The following is a 23,956-nucleotide window of genomic DNA, read 5'->3' as shown; positions in this document are numbered from 1 at the left end:
GAGTGAATGGGGGAGGGTTAGCAAATAGGCGAAATGAAGACTGAACAAAGAAGCCACTCTCTCCTCTTAACATGAGTATTTTCTATCTTCGCAGTATCCCATTCAAGGAATCGCAGCCCACAATGAAGGCAGAAATGACATCACCTTTCAATAACTGTTAAAGTAGTCAAGTCCTCATTTTTATATTCCAGCCTATATGGCTGTGCTAAAATAGAAAAGAGTACTTGCCATATTTGTAACTCTTGGCAGGGAAGGGAGTGCATTTTTTAATAAACATGCTTCAAAACCTCTCCAGAATATGCATGCATATGAGTTTTAAAGAAAATCACCGGGAATCAACAGCTCCCTAATAATAATTTGCATTTTGCAGTGGTTTGCATTTGTCAATGTGTATTCACATTCAGGGACCCCATTTAATTCCGTCAACATTCTTCTTGCGGTAGATTTGTATTTCTGGGGGAAGCCGTCACACTGAAGCCATCAGTTGGAATATTTATTACTATGAACCCAGGATATGCTGGTCGAACCGAATTACCGGAAAATCTCAAAGCTCTTTTCAGGCAAGTGTTAAGCTTTGTGGTTTAGCATCTGGAACACTCATGCCACCTAACGTTGCTGGTTTGCACTGTTAAATGATTTGTTTTTCCTTGAGAATTCCTATGGAAAACCCTGATTATTTCTTTGGGATTCCCTGATAGGGAGAACTTGCATCATGATAAATTAACTCTTTTGAAATACAAAGCCAGAACTTAAAAATCATTACTTAAAAGTTACATGGTACGTTTGAACACTTACTACCAGCTCTTTTGTAATAATATTTTTATTATTATTATATATAATATCAAAGTTTTTACCAGTTATGCAATATTTGGAAAATATAGAAAAGAATAAAGAAAAAGTGACAGTTTTACTACCAAGAAATGATGATGGTTGTATTTTTTTCTGGTCTCTTTTATAATTTAGATTTCATGGAGTTAAGATACGAGGTTAGGTATGATTTTTATTTCTTATTTAATATTTTGACATAAGCAGTTGATCGTATTATTGGAAATTCCTTGGAAATGCTCTTCTGTGTAGCTTCAAAATAGTCTCTCTCATGGCTTCTCCATAATTTTCTTAACCATTCCCTATTGTCTGACATGAAGGGTTTGTGTTTTTCTTTTCAGTTTTTCCTGATCAGAAAAGAGCAGGCTATAAACATCTCTTCACATGAAGAGTTACCTATTTCAGATTATTGCCCAGAACAGATACCTACCTGTGGAACTACCCGGTGAAAGATTAAAATATCTCTTGATGACCTGTTTTCCAAAAATATTTCACCAATATATACACTTATTAACAGTCCGTCAGAGAAGCTGTGCTATATCTGAACCAGTTAGGTTTAACTCCTATTGTAAATCAGCGTTGTTCAGCTGTAATTTCCTGTAAGAAAATACATGTATCTAAGGGTACAAACTATGAAAACATCACCACAATCTAGGTACAGAATATTTCCGACACAACTGGAAGTTGTCTTGTGCCTCTTTGAAGTGAATCCCCCATATACCCCAGGATGTGCCTTTTGGGCGCTGAGATTCAATTTGCCTTTCCCAGAGTTCATGTCAAGTGAAACCATACAGTGCGTACTTGTTTGTGTTAGCCTCTTTCCTTGAACATTAAGGTGTGCGGATTCCTCCAAGTTGAGTGTCCCAGTAGTTCCTTTTTGTAGCTGGTTAGTATTCTGTTGTGGAGACATACTACATTTGGTATATCCATTCACCAGTGATGGACATTTGGGTTGTTTCCACTTGGGGGCTCTTAGGAATAAAGCTGCTTTGAACATTCATCTATGATCTTTGTGTGAACATACCTTTTGTTTTGGGTAAATATTTATGAATGACAGTCTCATGGCAAATGCGTGTTTGACGTCGTCAGAATCGGCCCATCTGGTTTCTAAGGTGGTTGTGCTGTTACAGTTTCACCATCAGCGTGTAAGAAGTCCACGTGCTCTACATTCTTATCAAAACTTAGCATATTTAGTCTTGTTAGTTTTAGCCCATCTCATAGATGTGTAGTGGTACGTCATTGTGGGCTTAGTTTGCTGCATTTCCATGACGGCTAAGGAGGTTGAACATTTTCTCGCAAAGCATGCTGGCCATTCCCACACTTTCCTTCTGTGAAGTGCTGTCCTGTGTGTGCTTCCTTTGTTAAGTTCATATATTGCAAATATTTTTCTCTTAACTTGTAGCTTGCTTTTTAATGTTCTTAATGGTATCCATCAAAGATAAAGTCTTTAAATTTGATGAAATGCTGTTTATCAATTTGTTTTTTAAAATAGGCTAGTGAAGAATGTTTGACTAGTCCCACGTTGCAAAAGTTTTTGAGTATGTTTTCTTCCAGAAGTTTTGTTACAGTTTTCATGTGGTTTTCTCCTTCTTTGTGTTAATGTGCTGGATGATATCGATTGATTTTTCAAATGCTAAACAATTCTTCAGTGTTGCATTCCTGGGATAAACTCCACTTGGTCAGGAGTTACCATTTTTGTATTTGTTGCTGGGTTCAATATGCTACCACTTTGTTAAGGATTTTTAAATCTATGCCAGGTGGGATATTGGTCTGTAGTGTCCTTTCTTGTAATATCTTTATCTGGTTTTGGCATTAGGGTGATGCTGACCTTGTATAATGAGTTGGCCATTTTCTTGTCTGTTTTATTCCGAGTTTGTGTAGGATTGGTATTATTTACCCCTTAAATATATGATAGAATTAATCAATGAAGCCATCTGGGCCTAGATTTTTCTTTGTGGCAGTTTTTTCATTGCTAAACTCCATTTTTTTAATAGATACAGAGTCATTCAGATTTTTTCTCTTCTTGAATTAGTTTTGATAATTTGCATCTTTTAAGAAATCTCTTCACATTATCTAGATTATTGAATGCATTGGCATTAATTTGTTCATGATATTCCCTTATTATCAGTAATGAGGTCCTGCAGTCCGTGTGTGTCCTGGGTCATTTGTGTCTTCTTTTCTTGCTTTGTTGAGCTAGAGGCTTATCCGTTACATTTTTAACCAGCTCTCTGGTGTTCACAGTCTGTATTGTTATTCACTGTCTGCCTTCAAAAGGATACACTACTTAACATATAATGTGAGAGCCTCTAGTTTTTAGTATGATTTCTCTTGATTCTCTTAAGCTTAAAATTTGCTTGTCCATCCATCTATTAAACCATGTTTCATTTGTATTTTCTTCTCATTTTTATACTTTTTAAATGTACTTTCTTTATTGAGAACTTGTTTTGGCAGATAACAGGAGTATTTAAACTGAATTCTTTTCCCAAACAGTCAACTACTCTAACATGATTTACCAAATGTTTTCCTTTCCCCCGAGACCTGCTTTGTCTAGCATAGCAGCTCTATCATGTCTGTTTTTCTTGAAAAACAATTTTAGAGAATAATATCCTAGCAATGTCAAGATTATAGAATACTTTCATTTGAAAATTTGAACCCCTATGCAGTATTTTTACATTTGCGTCCCAGTTCATCTCCTACCTGTTTTCACTTAGGTCTTTTTTTTTTTTTTTTTTAAGATTTTATTTATTTATTTGACAGAGAGAGACACAGCGAGAGAGCGAACACAAGCAGGGGGAGGGGGAGAGGGAGAAGCAGGCTTCCCATGGAGCAGGGAGCCCGATGTGGGACTCGATCCTGGGACTCCAGGATCATGACCTGAGCCGAAGGCAGTCGCTTAACCCACTGAGCCACCCAGGCGCCCTCACTTAGGTCTTAAAATTTGAAATTATTTGGTGACGTTTCCGTAAATTTGGTTTAACCAAGGGCAGCATCATTACTGTTGGGATGCTAGTACTTGCATCAGCAAAGTTTGAAGGACAGCTTGGAGGATGCAGGTAGCATTCATGAGTGGAGGCAGCAGCGTGCCTCAGCCTTAAGAGCACCATGATTCTACCCCTGACCTGCCATGGGGCCTGGGGCATGTGCTCACCTTGCTCAGAACCTTGGCCTGCATCTCTGCACAATACAGGTGAGAAGAGTAGCCACTTCCTGGAGTTGTGAGAATAAGGGAGAGAGTGCATGAAAAACTTTTAACACCCTGTACAGGGTCAAGAAAATACTCAGTAAACACAAGTTCTCAATATTAATGTACAGACCAAGCAAGTCAATTGGCTACCTTTTCTGTCCCCTATTTCCTGTTGATCTTTACTGCTTCTATTGTATGACAGAATACAGAATGTGGGGAAAATGTGGGCTTAGTTTAAATACAAGTACTTAACGGCACAGATCCAATGAAATTTAGGCATGTTCACCATGAAAATTAGGTATGCATGAAGTGGACTGTAATTATATTTACAAGAGCAGGTGGATAAATATTACTGGACTGTGTACTTTACGAAGTCTAAAATCACAGGCTTGCTTACTTGGTTCCTTCTTTGCAGTTCAGTTAAGTGAAATTTTTTCAGATGCTGCTTTAAATGGCAGTGGTCTTTGGGGAAGACTTTCTGGAGGTCCCCCTCCAAAAAGGGGATTTGAACGTTATGTTTTGGGAACATCTTAAAAGTCTAACCAAGCTGGCTTGAGGCAGTGGTATTCCAGAACTGGCCTGTACCACCTTGAAAGAGCTGATGGTTAAATTTTCATGAAATTTTTGTGTTTGTTGCTAAGCACGGCCACCGCTAGAAACTAAATTATATGGACGTATGGTTATATTTAAAACAAAGGTGACGAGTACTGCAAACACATCACTGCCTAATTGAATTTCTCTATCTCGTTAATAGTGATGCTCTTAGGTCCTTTCTATTTTTTCTGCTTGGCGATGTGCTACTGGGCATCTCTTCCCAGGCCCGTGCTTAGTGATGTGTTGATAGATGGAAGTTAGCCAGGGTGGAGGTGTTTATTCCATGGAAACCAGCAGCTGCTCTATTTTGGAGAGCTGGTCATTAAACATTGACCAGCCTAGCTCTGGCCATGGGTAAAGGTGGCCTCTAGCCCCAAATATCACTCCTCTTTCTGCAGTGACAACTTGTAGGAGTTTACTGGATATACTACAGATTTCCCTTAAACTCCTACACCCATTCTTCTGCCTTTCTCACACATTCCATAGTTTTCTACATATCTAGAAACAAACGGGACATTTTTTAGTTGAAGTGAGGGGTCTTGTTAACCGTGACGAACAGAGGTAATTGTGAGCTGCTTGGGAATGGTAAGAATGTGGATACAAATTAATCAATTGATTTCGGCAATGTGTACTTACTACCTGATGACATAATAAAGCTAAATTTCTTACTTACTTTTTAGGCCCTGTGCCATGGTGGCCCCTGACAGTGAGCTAATCTGTGAAATCATGTTAGTCACTGAAGGGTTTGCAGACGCTCGCTCATTAGCCCGCAAGTTCCTTACGTTGTACACGCTCTGCAGGGGGCTTCTCTCCAAGCAGGTGAGGGGCTTTTTGTTCCTTTGGCTTGGTGTTTATATCCCATTAAAACTGCTTTGGAAATATAGATGCTGGGTAATTTATCACTCACATGACGGTTAGACATCTTGGAGTAATTTTTTATTTTCTAGAAAATTTTGAAAATCTTTATTTTACGGTTTTAATTTTTTTTCTAAAATTAAACTTGAGACATTTTAGGTTGACCTTTTTTAAACGATTTTATTTATTTGAGAGAGTATGGGGGGGAGGGGCAGAGAGAAGCAGACTCCCTACTGAGCAGGGAGCCTGACCCCGACCCACCAGCCAGCTGAATCCCAGGACCCCAGGATCATGACCTGAGCTGCAGGTAGACACTTACCCGACAGCCACCCAGGCGCCCCTTAAGTCGACTGTTTTATTGGTACTTCATGTAATTTTTATCAGTGGGCTCTGTGATTTTCTTTAACCTTCAGCAATGCTGTAATTATACATGGAATTTTATGATGTCTCCCTTTCTTGGTGAGAACATTATTTTCTAGTAAGAGATGGCAGTTCGTAAGAATCAAAAGAAGCAAAAGCTGATTCTCAGAATCAAAAGAAGCAAAAGCTGGGGCGCCTGGGTGGCTCAGTCATTAAGCGTCTGCCTTCGGCTCGGGTCATGATCCCAGGGTCCTGGGATCGAGCCCCGCATCGGGCTCCCTGCTCAGCGGGAAGCCTGCTTCTCCCTCTCCCACTCCCCCTGCTTGTGTTCCTGCTCTCGCTATGTCTCTCTCTGTCAAAAAAATAAATAAAATCTTAAAGAAGCAAAAGCTGATTCTCAGAAGAACCCCTCAAGAAATTTTAAATTAAAATTTCTCTCATTTTGCTGGTAATGTTTTATTTGAAGGTGGGGTTGGCTGTTTTTTGTTTTTACTTTTGCTCTACAAGTCCCTAGTCTCTGAAGTGGGTCAAACATACTCTTTACGCTCCTCACTACCTTGGTTGTTTTTTTTTTTTTTTTTGGTATAGTTGAAAATGATGCTACATTCGTTTTAGGTCCACAGCAGAGTAATTCGATATGTCTACCTTTGGCTGTGCTCACCGCAAGGGTAGCTGCCATCTGGCACCCTATAAGACTGTTCCAGTACCACTGATTCTTCCTTGTGCTGTGCCCTTTATTCCTGTCCAGTCCCGGGCTGCTTGCTGTTTCGCCAAAGTTGCTGATATGTTACAAATGACATAGGTTATCAGCCTCCTGATTTTTAAATTCAGCTTTGTGGTCACCTCTGACTTTGGTCTTTTGATGACCGTTCATTAATTCCTGGTGACATTACTTTGCAGCTTTTCCAGCGTGGAAGTATTAAAATGCCACAGTTAGAACCACATAGTTACCTGTACTGACAGGTGTACTCATTTTAAATTACCTGTTGTTGAGGTGGAATTGGGATCTGAGAGAGAGATTCATGTTGTCATTTTAATAACTGTAAATCTACATGCTGGGGGGAAATCATAGCGAATTTAATGGTATGGAAAAATGTTGATGGCAGCGTTGCATGCAGAAAACAGCATTCCAAACTTGATGTGATGTACAACTTGCATGTGTTTTCTTATTTTAGACTCTGTGCATTTTATATATTTACTTACGTGTGTGTGTGCCTGGAAAATATATTGTGATTTTTAATTAGTGTCTCTGGGTAATAAGACTATTTTTTATTTTTCTCCCTGTTTGTAGTATCCTTTTTATTTTTGCAAGGAGTTCATTTTAATTTTATAATGGTCAGAAGTCAGAAGAAAAGAATGTCATTGAACCCAGGCAACACAGAGTTACAACCACATCCATTCCCAATGGTCGTATTTAAACATTTAGTGAGCATTTCCTATATCCAAGTATTATGTTTGTTGCTGGAGATGATGAAGAAAGTAAACAAGAGCAAATGAAGCAAGTGCACTCAGATTTCTGAGTGCAGAGAACTTAGGAGACTCAGTTTACGTGAAATAAAAATGAGAAGAAAATGAAGGATGAGACAATGATCATGGTTTTAAGAGGAAGGTGTTGGGCATAAAGTTAGAACAATCAAGGGAAGTGCTCTCCAACTAGACGAGTGTCATGGATGAGATGAGGGAAGGCAGGGAGACCAGGACAGAAGGGCTGAGTTAGGAACAGTCACTGATATGTTTCTAAGCTGTAGGAATAGATTTGAGAAGAACCAGTGGACATTTTTAAAAAAATAAATAAATTTACTTATTTGTTTACTTTTGAATGCAAGTGTTGAGGGGGAAGGGGCCAGAGGGAGAGGGAGAGGGAGAATTTCAGGGAGACTCCCAGCTGAGCATGGAGCCCGATTTGGGCTCTCTCACGACCCTGAGATCATGACCTGAGCTGAAATCAAGAGTCAGATGCTTAAACCACTGAGCCACCCAGGTGCCCCACCAGTGGACATTTTTTTAAATTTAATTTCATTTTTATTTAAATTCAATTGGCCAACATACAGTACATCATTAGTTCCAAAGTAGAATTCAATAATTCATTAGTTGGGTATAACACCCAGTGCTCATCACATCCTGTGCCCTCCTTAATGCCCATCACCCAGTTACCCCATCCTCCCACCCTCCTCCCCTTCAGCAACCCTCAGTTTGTTTCCTATAGTTAAACCAGTGGACATTTCTGACTAACGGAGTGACATAATGAAAATGGTGAAGGTTATTGTAGTACTCGTTGCATTGACATGTTTAGGAGGGTCACCAACTTCTCTTAAACCTCTGTCCAGAATTTCTTCTACCTCCTCTCCTTTAATGTTCTTACTGCACTGACTAAGCCCCCTTCCCAATCTCTCTGGCTTTCACGCTCTGGTCCTTCACCCTTTCCACTTCTCCACAAGCCCTAGTCTACTTTTGCATCAGTGGCTCTCCATGACCCAGCATATAAACTACTACTTCTGCTGAGACTCCAGACACACCCATGTATGTCATATGCACGGCTGTGAAACAATTTTCACCCGACACTTCTTACCCTTCCTATTTGCAACGCATTCTGGAATGTTTCATTCTATTCTGTTCTATTTTATTACCAGCAGAAGTGATGGTCAAGACCTACTAAATTGAATTTACTAATGCACTAATGGATTGAAGAACATATTTATACATGGATATATTGTTTCATTGCCCACAAAGCATTAACTCATTTTGTTCCTACAACAGCCCTGTAGAGTGGTTAGATTCTTTTATGTGCCTTTTTATAGATGACGATACTTGGAGAGGGTGGTGATTTTCCCACAGGCATAGTTGGGAGATAGTTGAGAGAAGGGTTCTCACTCTGTGGGTTGTAGATGAAAGGCAAAAGACAGTAGGCCTGTTGTATATGATCAGTCCGTTAATTCATTGTCCCTTTACTGAGCACCTGCCCTGGGCAGTGCCCCATGCTGAGACCTAGAAGACAAAAGGGAACAGATCTGGGCTCTGTCCTCCAGGAGCCCCGAGCCTGTGAAAGGCATCTTCCATCGGGATTCTGTAAAAGTCTCAAAGCAGAGTGGTACTATTTTATCACTGAATTTTAATACTAGAGCTTGGACTGTATTCAACACCAACATCGGTGCTGGCGTGCCCAAGTGATGAAGAGGTAGAGTCCTTAGGACGAATAGAGATCTGGGGCTGGGAGGGATGGACTCACGGGGCCATGTTTGGAGGTGAAAACGTGCAGGTCATTCAACTCCTGAGTTAGGAGGTTTCTGGGGGGAGAAGAGCCAGGAAGACGGCTGGAGCCTGGGGCACACGCTGCAGCTCAGTGCTTTGGGCAGAGCTCTGCAGACAGAGGTGAAGAGCCAGGGGGAAGAGGCAGGAGGAGACTGAAGGGACATGGTTTTCACAGTGGAAAGAGAAGAGGGAAAACACTACTTCACATCCTTAGAGCATGGATTTGTCTGAACTCTTTCCTTAGAGCTTTTGGCTTCTACCCCTGGAATGAGAAACTTACTGCCTCATAAAATGTTTGAGAAAATATAACCTATGTTTTGATTTTTAGGATCATTATGACTGGGGACTTCGCACTATTAAATCTGTCTTGGTTGTAGCTGGCTCCCTGAAACGAGGAGATAAAAATAGACCCGAAGATCAGGTACCGACCACAGTGCTAACTTGGTTTTGTGGCGTGAGTAGCTCAACAGCTTCACAGAAATGAGAGTATACACCCGGATGGTGGGCCATGCCTAGCGCAACTTTGAACAAATAGAATCTCTGTTTCACATAGAATATCCTGAGGACTGGCATTTCTTATGTTATAAAAGATAACTATTCTTGAGTATAAGGATATAAATACAGGAAAGAAAAGGGGAATTTCTAGGTGCTTTTGAAATATCAGCTACAAAAAATATTTTGGCAGTCATAATCAAATAATTCAGCAATCACTGGTTGATTTCCTCTGAGGAACATTTAGAGAATCTGATTAATTGATTTGGGAAATTAATCCTGAAAAGTCTGCGAACACATGATCTCATGGAGCAAAGTGTGTTCCTCTCATGGGCTGTACGATGAGCGTGAGGAATGGAACAGGCAGAATGGTCGCCTGACACCAGTGAAATGCTCAGGTGATTAGTCAGAGCCTCTGGGGCAATGTTCTATCCCTGCTGGTGAGAAACAGTAACAGCCTTCTCTGAGTTTTTCGGAAGCGTTTTTCCTTTATTACAGAGTGAGAATAGTGGATATGCAACACTGTACATATTCTGTACGGCTTGAGAAGCTGAAAAAATCTATTCCTATGAGTTTCTTTTCACGTTAAAGGATACTTACATAATTTTCTACTTCCATAATACTTCTTTCTCTTCCTCTCAGTCATAATTAACCACTGGGTAGGGATTTTCTTGCATTTCTTTGCTGTGTTGTTACTGTTGGATTGCTTACCTTTCTGTAAAAGTCATGCTGATGTTCAAGTTACTGCTTTTAAAATCTAAAGCCCTCTTTGGTTTTCAGCCAATACAGAACAAATACGCAAACTAAAAATGGTTCAGTTTATCACTCTGAGATTCTCAGAGATTCTCTTTGAACAAAATGATCCGATGGGCCTGGTTAATTTGTATCCTGGAGTCTGGGGATCAAGGAGGGAAGGGCCTCAGACTCTCTGTCAAGATCAAAACAGGGAGTTGCAGGAACAGAGCCTCCTTCCTGACTTGAGTCTGAGGTTTGTGATATCCGCAGAGCCTTCTCGTGTTCTGATATGTGAACCTGGAAGCATTTACCCTTCCTATAGATAGAGTGCCATCCTCATGGAGGACCAGTATCAATATCCCATGCTTTAGATTTAAGGTTTAAAAATAACATCTTCAGTTGTCAAGCTGCTTATTACACCCTGTATCAGCTTCTTCAATAAAGTGTTTTCTTTCTAGGTACTCATGAGAGCATTGAGGGACTTCAATTTGCCTAAAATAGTGACCGACGACATTCCTGTGTTTCTGGGCCTGGTTGGTGACCTCTTTCCAGCCCTGGATGTACCCCGGAGGAGAGCGCCACACTTCGAACAGATGGTCAGGCAGTCCGCCCTGGAGCTCCACCTGCAGCCTGAGGAGAGCTTCCTTCTTAAAGTAAAAGGAGCATGTGCTTTTCATGGCAGCTCTTGGGATTTGCAGTGAGAATTACTCTATTTAAGTGATCTTTAACCAAAACGTTAACTTACATATTCCACGGACCTTCATGCAATCTTAATATGTTCTTTAAAGCATTCTAACCCGACAGGCTTTACACAGTAAACAGAAATAATTATTTTGTAGTTCAATTCTGTGAGAAGGAACATACGAATAAGTCATGGTTTTAAGTGTAAGCATACTTTTGTTCAGTTGGTAAAATTTCTTCGTTGTTCTTGGTGACATGCATCAGAAATTAATTTTGCTCTCTTCTCTCCATCTTAGAGAAACTTGGAAGTAAATCCTTAGTACGTGCTTTTAGTGGGGAAAGAAATGTCAACATGTGTGACATCTGACTTCTCAAGGGCTTGTCCATATGCATGCTCAATTTGGGTGTAGTGAATACACAGACGTTAAAATACACTTAGAGAGTATCTCTTTTAGATATTGTCAAGGATGTAAGTCATTACTCAGGTGTGGGTAATAAGTCTTGTACTGTTTTTGTTCAGCACTTCGTGAAGTCATTGGTTTTGTAAGTAATTCCTGCCACGTACCAAGTACTAATGTACCCCACTCTGCCTGTGGCCAGGACTCACTGAGTAATGGTTTGTCTTCATTCTTACTCCCATGTTGTACTTGGGGAGATTGAGGAGAAACTGTAGTTTGCACTTGTCATCTATTTTAACTTTCCTGGAACATAATTTTGTCAGTGGGAGCTGGCTTGAGTTGTCAGCCAAGAATTAAGCAAAAAATGGGTAGGGATTTTTTTCAGCAGGTGGGGGCAGCCAGGTTCCTGTTTTTGTGTTTTTTTGCTTTGTTTTTAAATGACCAACTCATTAAAGGAACCAGTGACTGACTGTTTGGTCGGCAGGTTGTCCAGCTTGAGGAGCTGTTGGCCGTGCGGCACTCTGTCTTTGTGGTTGGAAATGCAGGCACGGGAAAGAGTAAGGTATGGTAAATTGCCTGTTCGTTTTCAGCCACGGAAGGAACACATTTTGGTCGGGCATATTTTCATTTCTCCTGAGGAGTTCCCTTATCAAAGTCCCCCATAATTTTGAGTTGGAATCCAAGTCTCTGATACTCCTTTTTGATCCATGGACACTGTTTTTTTTTTTTTTTTCATATTAGCGGCGGGGAGAATGTAACACATAGAACCTTGTGTTCAAATAGGAAAAGCAAGCTAAGAGAAGATTGGGCTTTCCATATTTATCAAAACTACTTTATCTCTCCCAAGTTATTTTAGATTCTCCTTCCCATATCACTAAGAAAAACCCAAATATTTTCCTTCAGTACTTTTTCAGAAACAGAGCCCTCTGTAGGGGCAAAAGAAAACTTGAAAAGGGAGACAGCAAAACCCATATTTTGGGGGTACCTGTTATGTGCTGTTGGGTGCATTATGTGTAATTTATTGTGCACGGCAATGATATGCTCTGGGTATTATTATCCCCATTTTTTACCTCCCTGCTTGATTTTGTTTGATCTTACTGACAATCCTGGCAACATACTTATTTTCTTGGTTGGCAGACGGTATATGCAGAACTGCATGCATTTTAATTCAGGGTGCTTGGGTATAAACATATTGAGTAGCCAAAGACTAAAAATAATCAGACTGGGCATATAAGACTTTAGAGCATGAGTGTATAGAACTTGCCAGTATTAGATCCGAACCCAAAGTGGGACAATTGCAAAGGGAGGCCTAGTATCAGAATTTTCTAGTGAAAAATGTAAGAATTGAAATATTGAAGTAGATAACTGATAGACCTGTAATTATTTTGTTAGAGTAAGTTTCAGATGTGGGCCATGGTTCAGGGAAGGATAAAATTAAATTCTATTATTTCCAGTAGATTAATGGTTTCTAAAAATACAAGCTTAATATTCCTAAAGCATTCAATTTCTTTCATCTAGTCTTCACTGATTCTGTTCTATCCAACCTTTACTTAAGCTGATAGAACTAGAACACTGGAGCTCAGGGCCATGTTACTTAGCAACTTACTGTTCCAAAGTATTTGGCAATTGTTTATCAGTCCTTTGAATGCCTGTGAGTCGATTAGGAAATGATAAATACCTAAAATAAAAGTCATGGCTTTTCAGAGAAAGCAAAAAGGATAGTTGGGACAGATATTTGGCATAAGGTGTCAATTAATTAAACAGACATAGATAAAGCATCTATCTGGTAAATTCTTAATCCTCAAGGCTTCTTTTGCTCAGTTATCCAGATGAGAGTTTCTCAGCTGCGTTCACGGTTGCCATGCTGGGTCTGATTACTCTTTGTCATGGAGGCTGTCCCGTGTGTTCATTGTAGGCTATTGAGCAGCATCCGTGGCCTCTGGTCAGTAGCGTGCCCTCTTTCTCAAGTGCAGAGCATCTCCTGCTAAGAACTATTGCTTTAGGTCCCTGGGTGTTAGAACATGTCCAAACTAGCATCACAGGCGTCACCTGGGACGTTATTAGCAATGCCGATCCTTAGGCCCTGCCATCTGTGTCTTAACACCCTCTGAGCGGTTCTGATGCGCCTACCTATGGGCAGAGTGGATTTTCATAACATGAACAGGAACACTTGTTGACTTATTTGCACACAGGGTTAAAAATTTTAAGTGATAGAGTGAGTTCCTCTAGTCTACATGGTTCAAAGAATCCGGTAAAAAGATCCTAAGAGATGGTAGGAGTACATTTTTCAAGACGGTAATGAAAATGTGCACATGTCAGTTTTTCCCCATACTTAATACACAGAATATCTAGGGAAGGAAAATCCTTTAGAAATCATTTGCTTTCCATCTGCTTTACAGGAGTATTAATTTTCTTAGCTTTTTCCTTCTTCCCTTCAGATTTTGAGAACACTGAACCGAACATATGTTAACATGAAACAAAAACCTACTTGGAATGACTTAAACCCCAAAGCTGTGACAACAGATGAACTCTTTGGTTTCATACATCACGCTACTCGAGAATGGAAAGATGGCAAGTAGTATTTCCCCGTTACGAGTGCAAAAATTTTTTTATCCAGAAAACCATTTCTCAGTTCAGGCCAATTTCAGTCATAGTGGTAGATTTATTGTTTACGTGTTGGCATTATTGGAAATGGAGTAGCTCACAACAGCATTTATAACCAGTAAATTAAAACCAGATTTGAATAAGTGGTCAATTTGCATTCAGCAAGTTTATGCTCAGAGCTGTGTATTTTATCCCACGTTAATTATATCAGGGCTCCCTGTAAACCAGGCAAGAAGTGAACTTGAATGCCTCAGGAGAATTTGTAAAGTATCTGATGCAAGACACGGACTGAGTTTCAGGCAGACATTATTCTAGGCACCAGGGACGAAAGTTAAGGGGACATGTTTCTTGTCCTGAAAGTATTTGTAGACGAGCAGATCCTTTTGTTCAAATCTGTTACTTCCCATTTCAGTAAATGCACTAACGTTGGCATCATCTTTGAGTCCTTTCTCCCTTTCACACCTTACATCCAACCTCACAGCAAATCCTTTAGGCTTTACCTTTAAATAATCTATTGTCTTCCAGTACCCTTTGCCTTCTCTGTCTGGTCTCCCTGCAGTTCATTTTCCACATAACAGACAGAGGGCGCTCTTCAAAATACGAGTTCCCTGCTTGCAGTTTCCTGTGGGTTCCATCTCCCTTAGAATCCAACCTTTATCCCAGGTTTACAAGGTTCTATGAGAAGAGAGCCCTCATCCCCCAGCTCCGATCTAATTTCCTGTGCTCTCCTCCTCACTTACCATAATCCATACACTCTGGCCTCCTTGCTCTTCCTTGAACATGCCAAGCATCTTCCCATCGAGGGCCCCCTGCACTTGATGTTCCCACCGTTTGCAGCCTTAAGTTATGGAAGCGTCTGGTCAAATGCCACATCAGAGAAGGCTTCGCTGAGGATCCTGTCTATGGGAGCATGCCTCCCCATTCTCTGTTTGCTTACCCTGTGTATCCATTCTTTCCTTAATTTGGGGACAATCAAACTTTACTCTTGGCCTTTCCATCATCTTTTTTTAAAGGACTGTGGCAGGAAAGGACTAATACCAGTTTATGCTGAAAACCTGTGGAAGCCATTCAGCTCAGTGATCATTAGAAAACGTTGCTGGCTTTTTTTTTTTTTTAATTTAATGAGTCATGGTAGTAGGTTTTGCATACTGTTGTTGATTTTTGCACAAAATATTTCACAGGAAACAAAACCTTCCACATACGTGCATCAGAACAGTTTTTCTCATAATATTATATACTTGAGTTTTGAAAAAGCAATGATTATTAAATACATCATGTAATACAATGTCTGGAAAAGTAGTGACAGCAAAAAGGACTGTGGGTTTAAAATATTTTTATCGGGGTGCCTGGGTGGCTCAGTTGGTTGACCGTCCAACTCTTGGTTTCAGCTCAGGATGTGATCTCAGGGTCCTGGGATCGAGCCCCACGTCCAGCTCCGTGGTCAGTGGGGAGTCTGCTTAAGGATTCTCTCTCCCTCTCTTTTTGCCCCTCCCCCCCAAGATAAATAAATCTTTAAAAAATAAATAAAATGTTTTTATCTTCTCATCTTGTAAGGTACTAAGCCAATGACCAAATTTCTCAAAGAAATGTAAAACACCTCTGAATTAGCTTCAGAATTCTATCCCATGAATATTGGTTATAGAAAAACGGAGAAAGGTTAAATAAACTAGTATTTGGCCTAAAATAGATACTGAATATATGTACATGGAAAAGGATAATGTCTTCATTTGGTGTAAGTTTTGAGCTGCATGTATGTTACCCTCTATAAATCCCCACACATGTTCTTCAAGAAAGCTACTGTCATCTTCACGGAGCTGTGGGAAAGCCTCCGAGAAGGTAAGGCGCATCCTCATGGAAGTGAAACCTGCCCATTGGTCTGCAGTCCAGGTGTAGCTCAAAAGGTATCCCACACTGCCCAGCAGAAAGAGGCAGCAAATGTACAGCAAATTTATTTACTTAATAAAAGAGCTGCCTATAGAAATAATAGCAGTTTATTTTAGAAATAAACAGCACACAACTCTATTAGGATCATTTACTCTTTTTTTTTAAATTCAGTTAGCCAACATAGAGTACATTATTAGTTTTTGATATAGTGTTTAGTGATTCATTAGTTGCCTATAACACCCAGTGCTCATCACATCCCGTGCCCTCCTTAATGCCCATCACCCAGTTACCCCATTCCCCCATGCACCTCCCTTCTGAAACCCTGAGTTTGTTTCCCAGAGTCAAGAGTCTCATGGTTTGTCTCCCTCTCTGATTTCCTCCCATTTAGTTTTCCCTCCCTTCCTCTATGGTCCTCTCTGCTATTCCTTATATTCCACATATGAGTAAAACCATATGATAATTGTCTTTCTCTGATTGACTTATTTCACTTAGCATAATCCCCTCCAGTTCCATCCATGTCAGTGTAAATGATAGGTATTCATCCTTTCTGATGGCTGAGTAATATTATCTTGTATATATGAACCACATCTTTATCCATTCATCTGTTGAGGGGTATCTCAGCTCCTTCCACAGTTTGGCTCTCATGGACATTGCTGCTATGAACATTGGGGTGCATATGGCCCTTCTTTTCACTACATCTGTATCTTTGGGGTAAATACCTGTAGTGCAATTGCTGGGTCATAGGGTAGCTCTATTTTTAATGTTTTGAGGAACCTCCATACTGTTTTCCAGAGTGGCTGCACCAGCTTGCATTCCCACCAACAGTGTAAGAGGGTGCTCCTTTCTCCACATCCTCGCCAACATTTGTTGTTTCCTGTCCTGTTAATTTTAGCCATTTTAACTGGTGTAAGGTGGTATCTCACTGTGGTTTTGATTTGTATTTCCCTGATGGCAAGTGTTGGAGCATTTTTTCTTGTGGATCATTTACTCTTAATGTATAGGTCTCTTCTCATCCATTCTGCGAGAACAAGCAAATCTTAAGCATGATGGACCAAAATGGATCATCCTGGATGGAGATATTGATCCCATGTGGATTGAGTCACTAAATACTGTCATGGATGACAACAAGGTGAATAATACCTTTTAGCTAAACAAATATCACACTGGGAGTGTAGGAAGATCTTTTCACTTGTTGATTTGAATGCTAGTTTTTAATCATTAACCTAATGTTCTTTATGTAATTGCTATTTTGGTAAGTGGCACTATCCTGATAGTTCTCTTAATTTCGCTGGTAAAGAATTGAAGGGAAAGACATTTTTCTTGTCTGCATAAATTTAACCACCTTTAAAGAGAGATATACATCTGAGAATTTAGTTCATACACGCCTCACCATTTTCTAAGAGCCAGGCATAAATTACTATGTCTTTGGTTAAGTATGCAATACTTGGATAGTAAAAGGACGAGTTTGTGCCCTATGTAAATTGATGAAATATAGCTATTAAAATTAAGTAATTCCTATGGCTACAGAATGAGTGTAAATGCATTTCTAAGCATTTTGCTGTGGCTGATCCAGCATTCCCAACAAAGACAAAAAGTGATAGTCCAGGTCCGGGAGACAGCACTTAAAGCAACACAAGGTCTGTGGTTAGGGTCAGGAGAAAGAAATAGGCAATCATCCTTGCTACAGAACAGAATTACTAACCCCCTTAAATGAGCGGTAATTACCGCTTTCTGCATTAAGACATTGTTCATCATAAAATGTAGGTCTGAGATCTTTATACTTGCATGAGTTTCTATAGCACAATTGGTAATTGTGGTATTTCAGATTCTAAAGAAAGTTTATTTTTTTGTGTGGTATTCAGGCCTTTTCATGTAATCAACTCTTAGAACAAATGTCTCCTATTTAGTAGTAATTACCGCAGACGTTTAAAGGTTGGCATGAATGAGTCCGTATTGGGGAGTTTGTTCCTCAAGGGTCAGTGAGCTCCCCTCTGGGATCAACCGAGATCTTTATGCAGACCGCTCTTCAGACTCGGGAGAGTGAGCTCATTGCTTTTGGCACTTGTACTGGGGGCTCGGGAGAGGGAGTACTTGGTGGTGTTCTGGGGAGTTAGCCGCATAGCCTTTGCCCCCCAACGACAGTGCCTCTTTTCTGCTGTGCTGGTCTGTCCAGGTGCTGACCTTAGCCAGCAATGAGCGCATAGCACTTACCCCCTCCATGAGGCTGCTCTTTGAGATTCATCACTTGCGGACCGCAACCCCGGCTACTGTTTCCAGAGCTGGTATTCTGTATGTGAACCCACAAGATCTGGGCTGGAATCCGTGAGTACTGCTTTTTTTTTTTTTTTAATTGTGGTAAAATATTCATAACCCAAACCACTTTCACCATATTTAAGTGTACAGTTCAGGGGCATTAAGTACATTCACACTGTGAAACAACCATCAGCCCCATCCATCTTCGTAGCTTTCTTCATCCTCCTCAACGGAAGCCCCGTCCCCATTAAACAGTAACCACCCAGTATGCCCTGCCCTCAGTCCCTTTCTCCTTTCTGCCTCTCTGAATCTGATTCTGCTAAGTACCTCTTATAACTGGAATCATACGGTGATTGTCTTTTTGTGGCGGGCTTATTTAGCTTAGCATAATGCCTTTAGAGTTCATCCGTGTTATAGCATGTTCCAGAATTTCCTTCCTTTTTAAGGCTGAATGATGTTCCATTGTATGTATACAACACCTTTTGCTTATCCATTCATCTGTTGATAGGCACTTGGGCTGCTTCTGCCTTTTGATGGTTGCAAATACTTTTGTGAACATAGGCATACAGGTATATTCTTGAGTGCTTCCAATTATTTTGGATACATACCCACAAGGGGACTTTCTAGATGATGTGGTAATTCTATTTTTAATTTTCACTGGAGCCACCATCCTGTTTTCCATAGTGGCTGCGCTATTTTGTGTTCCCTCCAACAGTGTACAAGGTTCCAGTTTCTGCACATTCTTGCCAACACTCGTAATTTTCTTTATTTTTTATGACAGCCATCCTAATGGGTGTGAAATGGTATGTCACACTGGTTTTGATTTATTTATTTCCCTAATGATTAGTCATATCGAGCATCTTTTCATGTGCTCCTTGGCCATTTGCGTATTTTCCCTGGAGAAATGCTTATTTCAGTCTTTTGCCTAGGTTTTAAATCTAGTTTGGTTTTGTTTTTATTGTTGTGAATATTTCTTTTTCCAGTCTTGGTTTTAAAACTAAAATTTTATGTGATCGTTTGAAGAAAGTATTAGCAAATAAATTGAAAGCTAATTGAATAGGCTAATTTAAAGAGAATGAAATTAGCACCTGTATGATTTGTCAATTTTAGTTGGACATTACCCTGTTCACACCTTGTACAAGTTAAGAACTCAGTATTTGTCAAATAAGTGAATAAGTAATAACAATAATTCATATGGAGGGCGCCTGGGTGGCTCAGTTGGTTAAGCGACTGCCTTCGGCTCAGGTCATGATCCTGCAGTCCCAGGATCGAGTCCCGCGTCGGGCTCCCTGCTCAGCAGGGAGTCTGCTTCTCCCTCTGACCCTTCCCCCTCTCATGCTCTCTCTATCTCATTCTCTCTCTCAAATAAATAAATAAAATCTTAAAAAAAAAATTCATATGGAGCACTGAGACATAAATAAATCATTTATATAAATATATTAATATGTCCTATAAACACATGCATATTCGTATGTATGTGTATAATAGCCACACACGAATAGCGGTAATGCTTTGATTCAGAACAGGTTGACTGTGCCCCCCTGCTTGCTCTTCAGATGCTTACGCTTCCCAGAATTCATCCTGGAGGTCACGTGTTGCCGCCCCTAGCATTTCCACTAGGAGCTGCGGAAATAATGCTTGACCTCCGCGAGTGACACGTGCTTGTGCCCGGTGTGCAGCTGGTGCCAGAATCTTCTGTTGACCCCAGACGCTGTCCGGGCTGTGCAGGCTGACCCCAGAGCCACTTCAGTGGGCTCCTTGCCATCCGGCTTCCGGTTGGCTTGGCCCATGAGGAGCCCTGGCAGGAAATGAGAGGGAGAGAGAGGAAAGTGAGGTCAGGCTATTTATTTCCCTGGCTCCCTCCCTGCAGCGTCGCATCAGGATGACTGTGTCCCTCGACGGCAGGTCACTGTCCTCTAAAATGTCTCTGTACAATCCGTCCCTTGCACACTGGTAGTCCTTCGTTCCCTTGTCCTTGCATGCACACGTACGCTAACCGTTCCTCAGTTGATACCTGTGGCACAGCTCTCTCCCTTCGTTTCCCTGCTCCATGCCCACCTTTGCCTTCTAGATCCTTCTAGATCCTTCCCTGTTACCCTGATTGAGGATGACCTCTGTTCCCTGCCAGATGCTTGGCTGATGGCACTTCTCCAGGCTGCTTTCTCTGGACACTGATTTGTTCACTCGAGGTCTCACCACAGCAAAGTAGAGTCATGCCCACGCTTCTGTTTTAACAGGTTTTATTGGATCTGTCTGGGGAAGGGGTCATTTTCAAAAGCCTGAAATGGAGAGTTCTTCTTGAGCTAATAGGTCCTTTCCCCAGCTAGGATTCAGACTGTCTTCTAGGATGCTCCTATGGGTTTGGGGCTGGCTAACAGAGAATCTCCAATATCCCTTGATCCCCCCCCAGACAGAGAGCAGAGGCATTCCCCACACCCTGTTTCCTTCAGGGGACCCCTCACCCCTCTGGGTTTGGTCTGGCTTCAGTCATGAACCTCACAATTCCCAGGGTCTCAGTAGCATCACATGGAGATTCGTGCTAATAAAAGCTGTCTAAATCCTTATTTCAAGAAGAACTTTTATCTAGTAAGTCAAAGAGTCTTACTCAATTAGAAAAAACACCCAATTTGCATTCCTATGAAAGTTAAACAACTCTGTCTTCACCATTACACTTTATTTTTATGGAGGTTTTTCTTTGATCCAGAATCAGTGGGTAAGTTTTAATTTTCATGTGTGTGACCACAGACTCATTATCCAAAACAATGGGAATCTTCCCTAAAGGATACTTTTATATTTTTACTTCCTACCACCGGAATCTTTAAATGTACTACAGAAAAGCGGCTTTTTCAGATTGGGGGACATGTTTTCACTCCATATTTATTGGGTACATTGCTACCTTTAATGTCATAATATTAATTACAGGGTAGCTTTGCATGTATTGACTCATTCAATCCTTAATTACGTTCTGAGATAAAATTATCAACCTAGTTTTCCAAACCAGTATCTGAGGTCTCAATTTCCCCCAACTTTTTAATTTGAAAGTGTTGAAAATTACAGTAACTCTGAAATGGTAGTAGTACACTCTACACTTTTTTTCTACGGTACCAATTGTTAGCATCGTCCTACATTTACTTTCTCTCTGAATGTACACACACACTCTCACACAGGCATAGAGGCATATTTTCTCCTTTTACTTATTTTTGCAAAAGTATCTGCAGACATTAAGCCCCTTCACCACTGTGAACTTGAGCATCTCTTCCCTAAGAACTCTAGGATATTGTCCTACATGAACACAGTACAGTTAACATACTAAAATATTTGTTCTGGATACAGTATTATGTGTTAAACAGTAATTTTTCAAATTTTTTCAGTTAACTGAGAAATTTCCTTGGTAGGTTTTGTCTTTGGTTTTGTTTTTTTTAAATCCAGTGTCAAAACAAGGATCATGCATTGCATCTACCTGTCTGTGTTTTCTCCTTTAATGTAGAATATCCTCCCACCTTTTTCTTTCATGACATTGACAGTTTTGAGGGTAACCTGCCAGATGCCTAGAAGAGTGACCCATTGGTGGTTGCAAGGTGGTGACTTTCTAATTCATTCCTTCTATTTACATAGATGAGGTGACATTTTCCTAAAAGAATTCCTCCTCCTCTTTCCTCCTAATCCCCTCCTTCCCTCACCTGTCTTTCTCCCTTCCGTTTTCTCTTTCACTTTCTCTCTCTCTCTCTCTCTCTCTCTCTCCCCCCCCTCACTCTCTCTCTCTCCCTCTCCCTTTCCCTCTCCCCCTTTCCTTCTTCATGGGCATCATTTTCTATTCATGGTTTCTTTTCTTTCAGTTCAGTGGGTTAGAATTCATTACCAACATGATCCTATTGAACGCTCGCTTTGTCCCAAATTTGCCAACAAGAGCCCCTTCCAACCAGCCCCTTACATGTTCTTTTTCACTTTTTCCTCCTCAGTCTTGGAGCGCTTGGCTTTCTGGCTAGCCAACATGATTCTGGCTCCTTTCATTCTTCCTTCCCCTCGCCTGATTCCGTCATTTCTCCAAGGAGCCAGAAGAAACGACTTTTTGTATAAGGAATGGTATTTAGAATCCCAGATAACGATGCTAAGTGTGCTCATTGCTACCAATAGGCCATTGCTTTTAGGCTCTTTCAGTGAATGGAATTAGGAAATACATTTTCTTAACTCATACTGTGGGAAACCCTAAGTTATCATGGATAGAAGAGATGATAAAATAGTTTGTTTATGGCATCTCCCTGTGATTCCATTTAAGGAATGAAAGTAGTATCATTATCATGTAAGCTTCTTCGACATTTTTTAAATTCACTGAGCTATTCTAAAAAATAATTTTATATCCACACTTAACAGACACAGAGCATATCATGTCAGACAACAAACATCCTTAAAATCACATGAGCACATGACTGGCTATTGAAATCAAATACTATTCTACTTCTCAGTCCTAAGTAAGTTTACTAGATGAATGCTGGATAGTTCATATATGTCTGTTGAGATCTTGAGAAATAGAGAAAGAATGGGCATTAGAAGAAAATTTCTAAAAAATTACCAGCAAGATTTTTTATTCCCATTAGAAAGGGATGAAATGCATAAAAAGGGATTAAATGAATAGAAAAGGAAAAGCAAACAGGTAATTATTTGAATTCATTCGGAATTAAATTATTTAATTCACTTAAAATTATTTAAGTCCTTTAACTTAAAATTACTTAAGTCCCTTATGTTAAAATTATTTAAAGCAAACACAATTGAAAATGAGATCTACCAAATGGTGTATTACTCAACTTCTAGATAATGATAGGAAAAGGTGGAATATCTCTGGAATTTAGTCTAATTCTAAGAGATTACTGGAAGATAAGTTTTGGGAGCCCCACCTTTAAATCATACTTACTCCTTTATTACTTCATAATATCCTTTTGATTTTGTCTCTCTCATCTTCTGATCTGCATTGGATGAGCTGGTTGTCTTTTTTTTTTTTTTTTAGATTTTATTTGAGATAGAGCAAGAGAGAGAGAGAGCATGAGCGGGGTGGAGGGGCAGAGGCAGAGGGAGAAGCAGGCTCTCCGCTGAGCAGGGAGCCCGATGTGGGGCTCGATCCCTGGACCCTGGGATCACAACCTGACCTGAAGGCAGGTGCTTAACTGACCTAGCCACCCAGCACCCCAAGCTTGTTGGCTTTTACCCCCGCAATCCCATCCTTCCATCTTGGCATCCTGTATATATTTGCAAAAATAGATTTAGAAATCATCGGCATAACGCTGCTGGTCAGCATGTCTAACTTCTGCCATTTTTCCGGGTCACCGTGAATGATGGAGAACCTGCAGCTTACTGTGGGGGGCACGTATATAACCAGAGTTCTCATGAGTTCCTGCTCTCCTCCAGGACACTATTCCAATCCCAGACTCGTGAGTAATACATTGAAAAGTTTTCAGGAGCCTGAAAACTTTGGCTACCTAGGTAGTTTCCAAACTCGAGGGTCTTAGAGTCATGTGATCATGTGAATAGCACTTCTAAAGAAGGGCAGGGCAACACAGCTGAATATATGGAACCACATTTGCAAACGCTGAAGAGGTGAAGATGCTCTGTTAGTGACCTGGATATTGGCATGAAGATGATGCATTAAGGCATCACTATGTGGCTACTTCCTGAGGCAGGGGCACCAACAATCTCTCACGTAGGTAAGAAATAAATATAACCTTTTAGCATGTCATCTTCCAGTGTATGTCATATAATAGCACTGTTTCATTTGATCATGTTCAAATGTATAGCATTTCTTGGAAACCATAAGGGACTTTTTCATGAAGTAAGGTGGAAAGAATTGCCA

General features: G+C 40.5%; 1 protein-coding gene across 1 annotated transcript in view; it reads left to right on the top strand.

The window, feature by feature from the left end:
* DNAH11 (dynein axonemal heavy chain 11) overlaps positions 1–23,956 on the top strand; it is a 339,985-nt gene that overhangs the window by 135,982 nt on the left and 180,047 nt on the right. The window contains 8 exon segments of the mRNA XM_064575180.1: positions 444–560; positions 5,284–5,422; positions 9,396–9,488; positions 10,753–10,947; positions 11,858–11,935; positions 13,812–13,961; positions 16,826–16,990; positions 18,035–18,183. Of these exon segments, the coding sequence (XP_064431250.1) occupies positions 444–560; positions 5,284–5,422; positions 9,396–9,488; positions 10,753–10,947; positions 11,858–11,935; positions 13,812–13,961; positions 16,826–16,990; positions 18,035–18,183 (1,086 nt within the window).

The sequence above is a fragment of the Mirounga angustirostris genome, unplaced genomic scaffold (genome assembly GCF_029215605.1).
Source record: "Mirounga angustirostris isolate CCGP_5_RB_7025 unplaced genomic scaffold, mMirAng1.0.hap1 SCAF_12, whole genome shotgun sequence".
Classification (NCBI taxonomy): domain Eukaryota; kingdom Metazoa; phylum Chordata; class Mammalia; order Carnivora; family Phocidae; genus Mirounga; species Mirounga angustirostris.
Note: the sequence above shows the minus strand (reverse complement) of the source record. Positions and strands in the feature narration are given on the sequence as shown.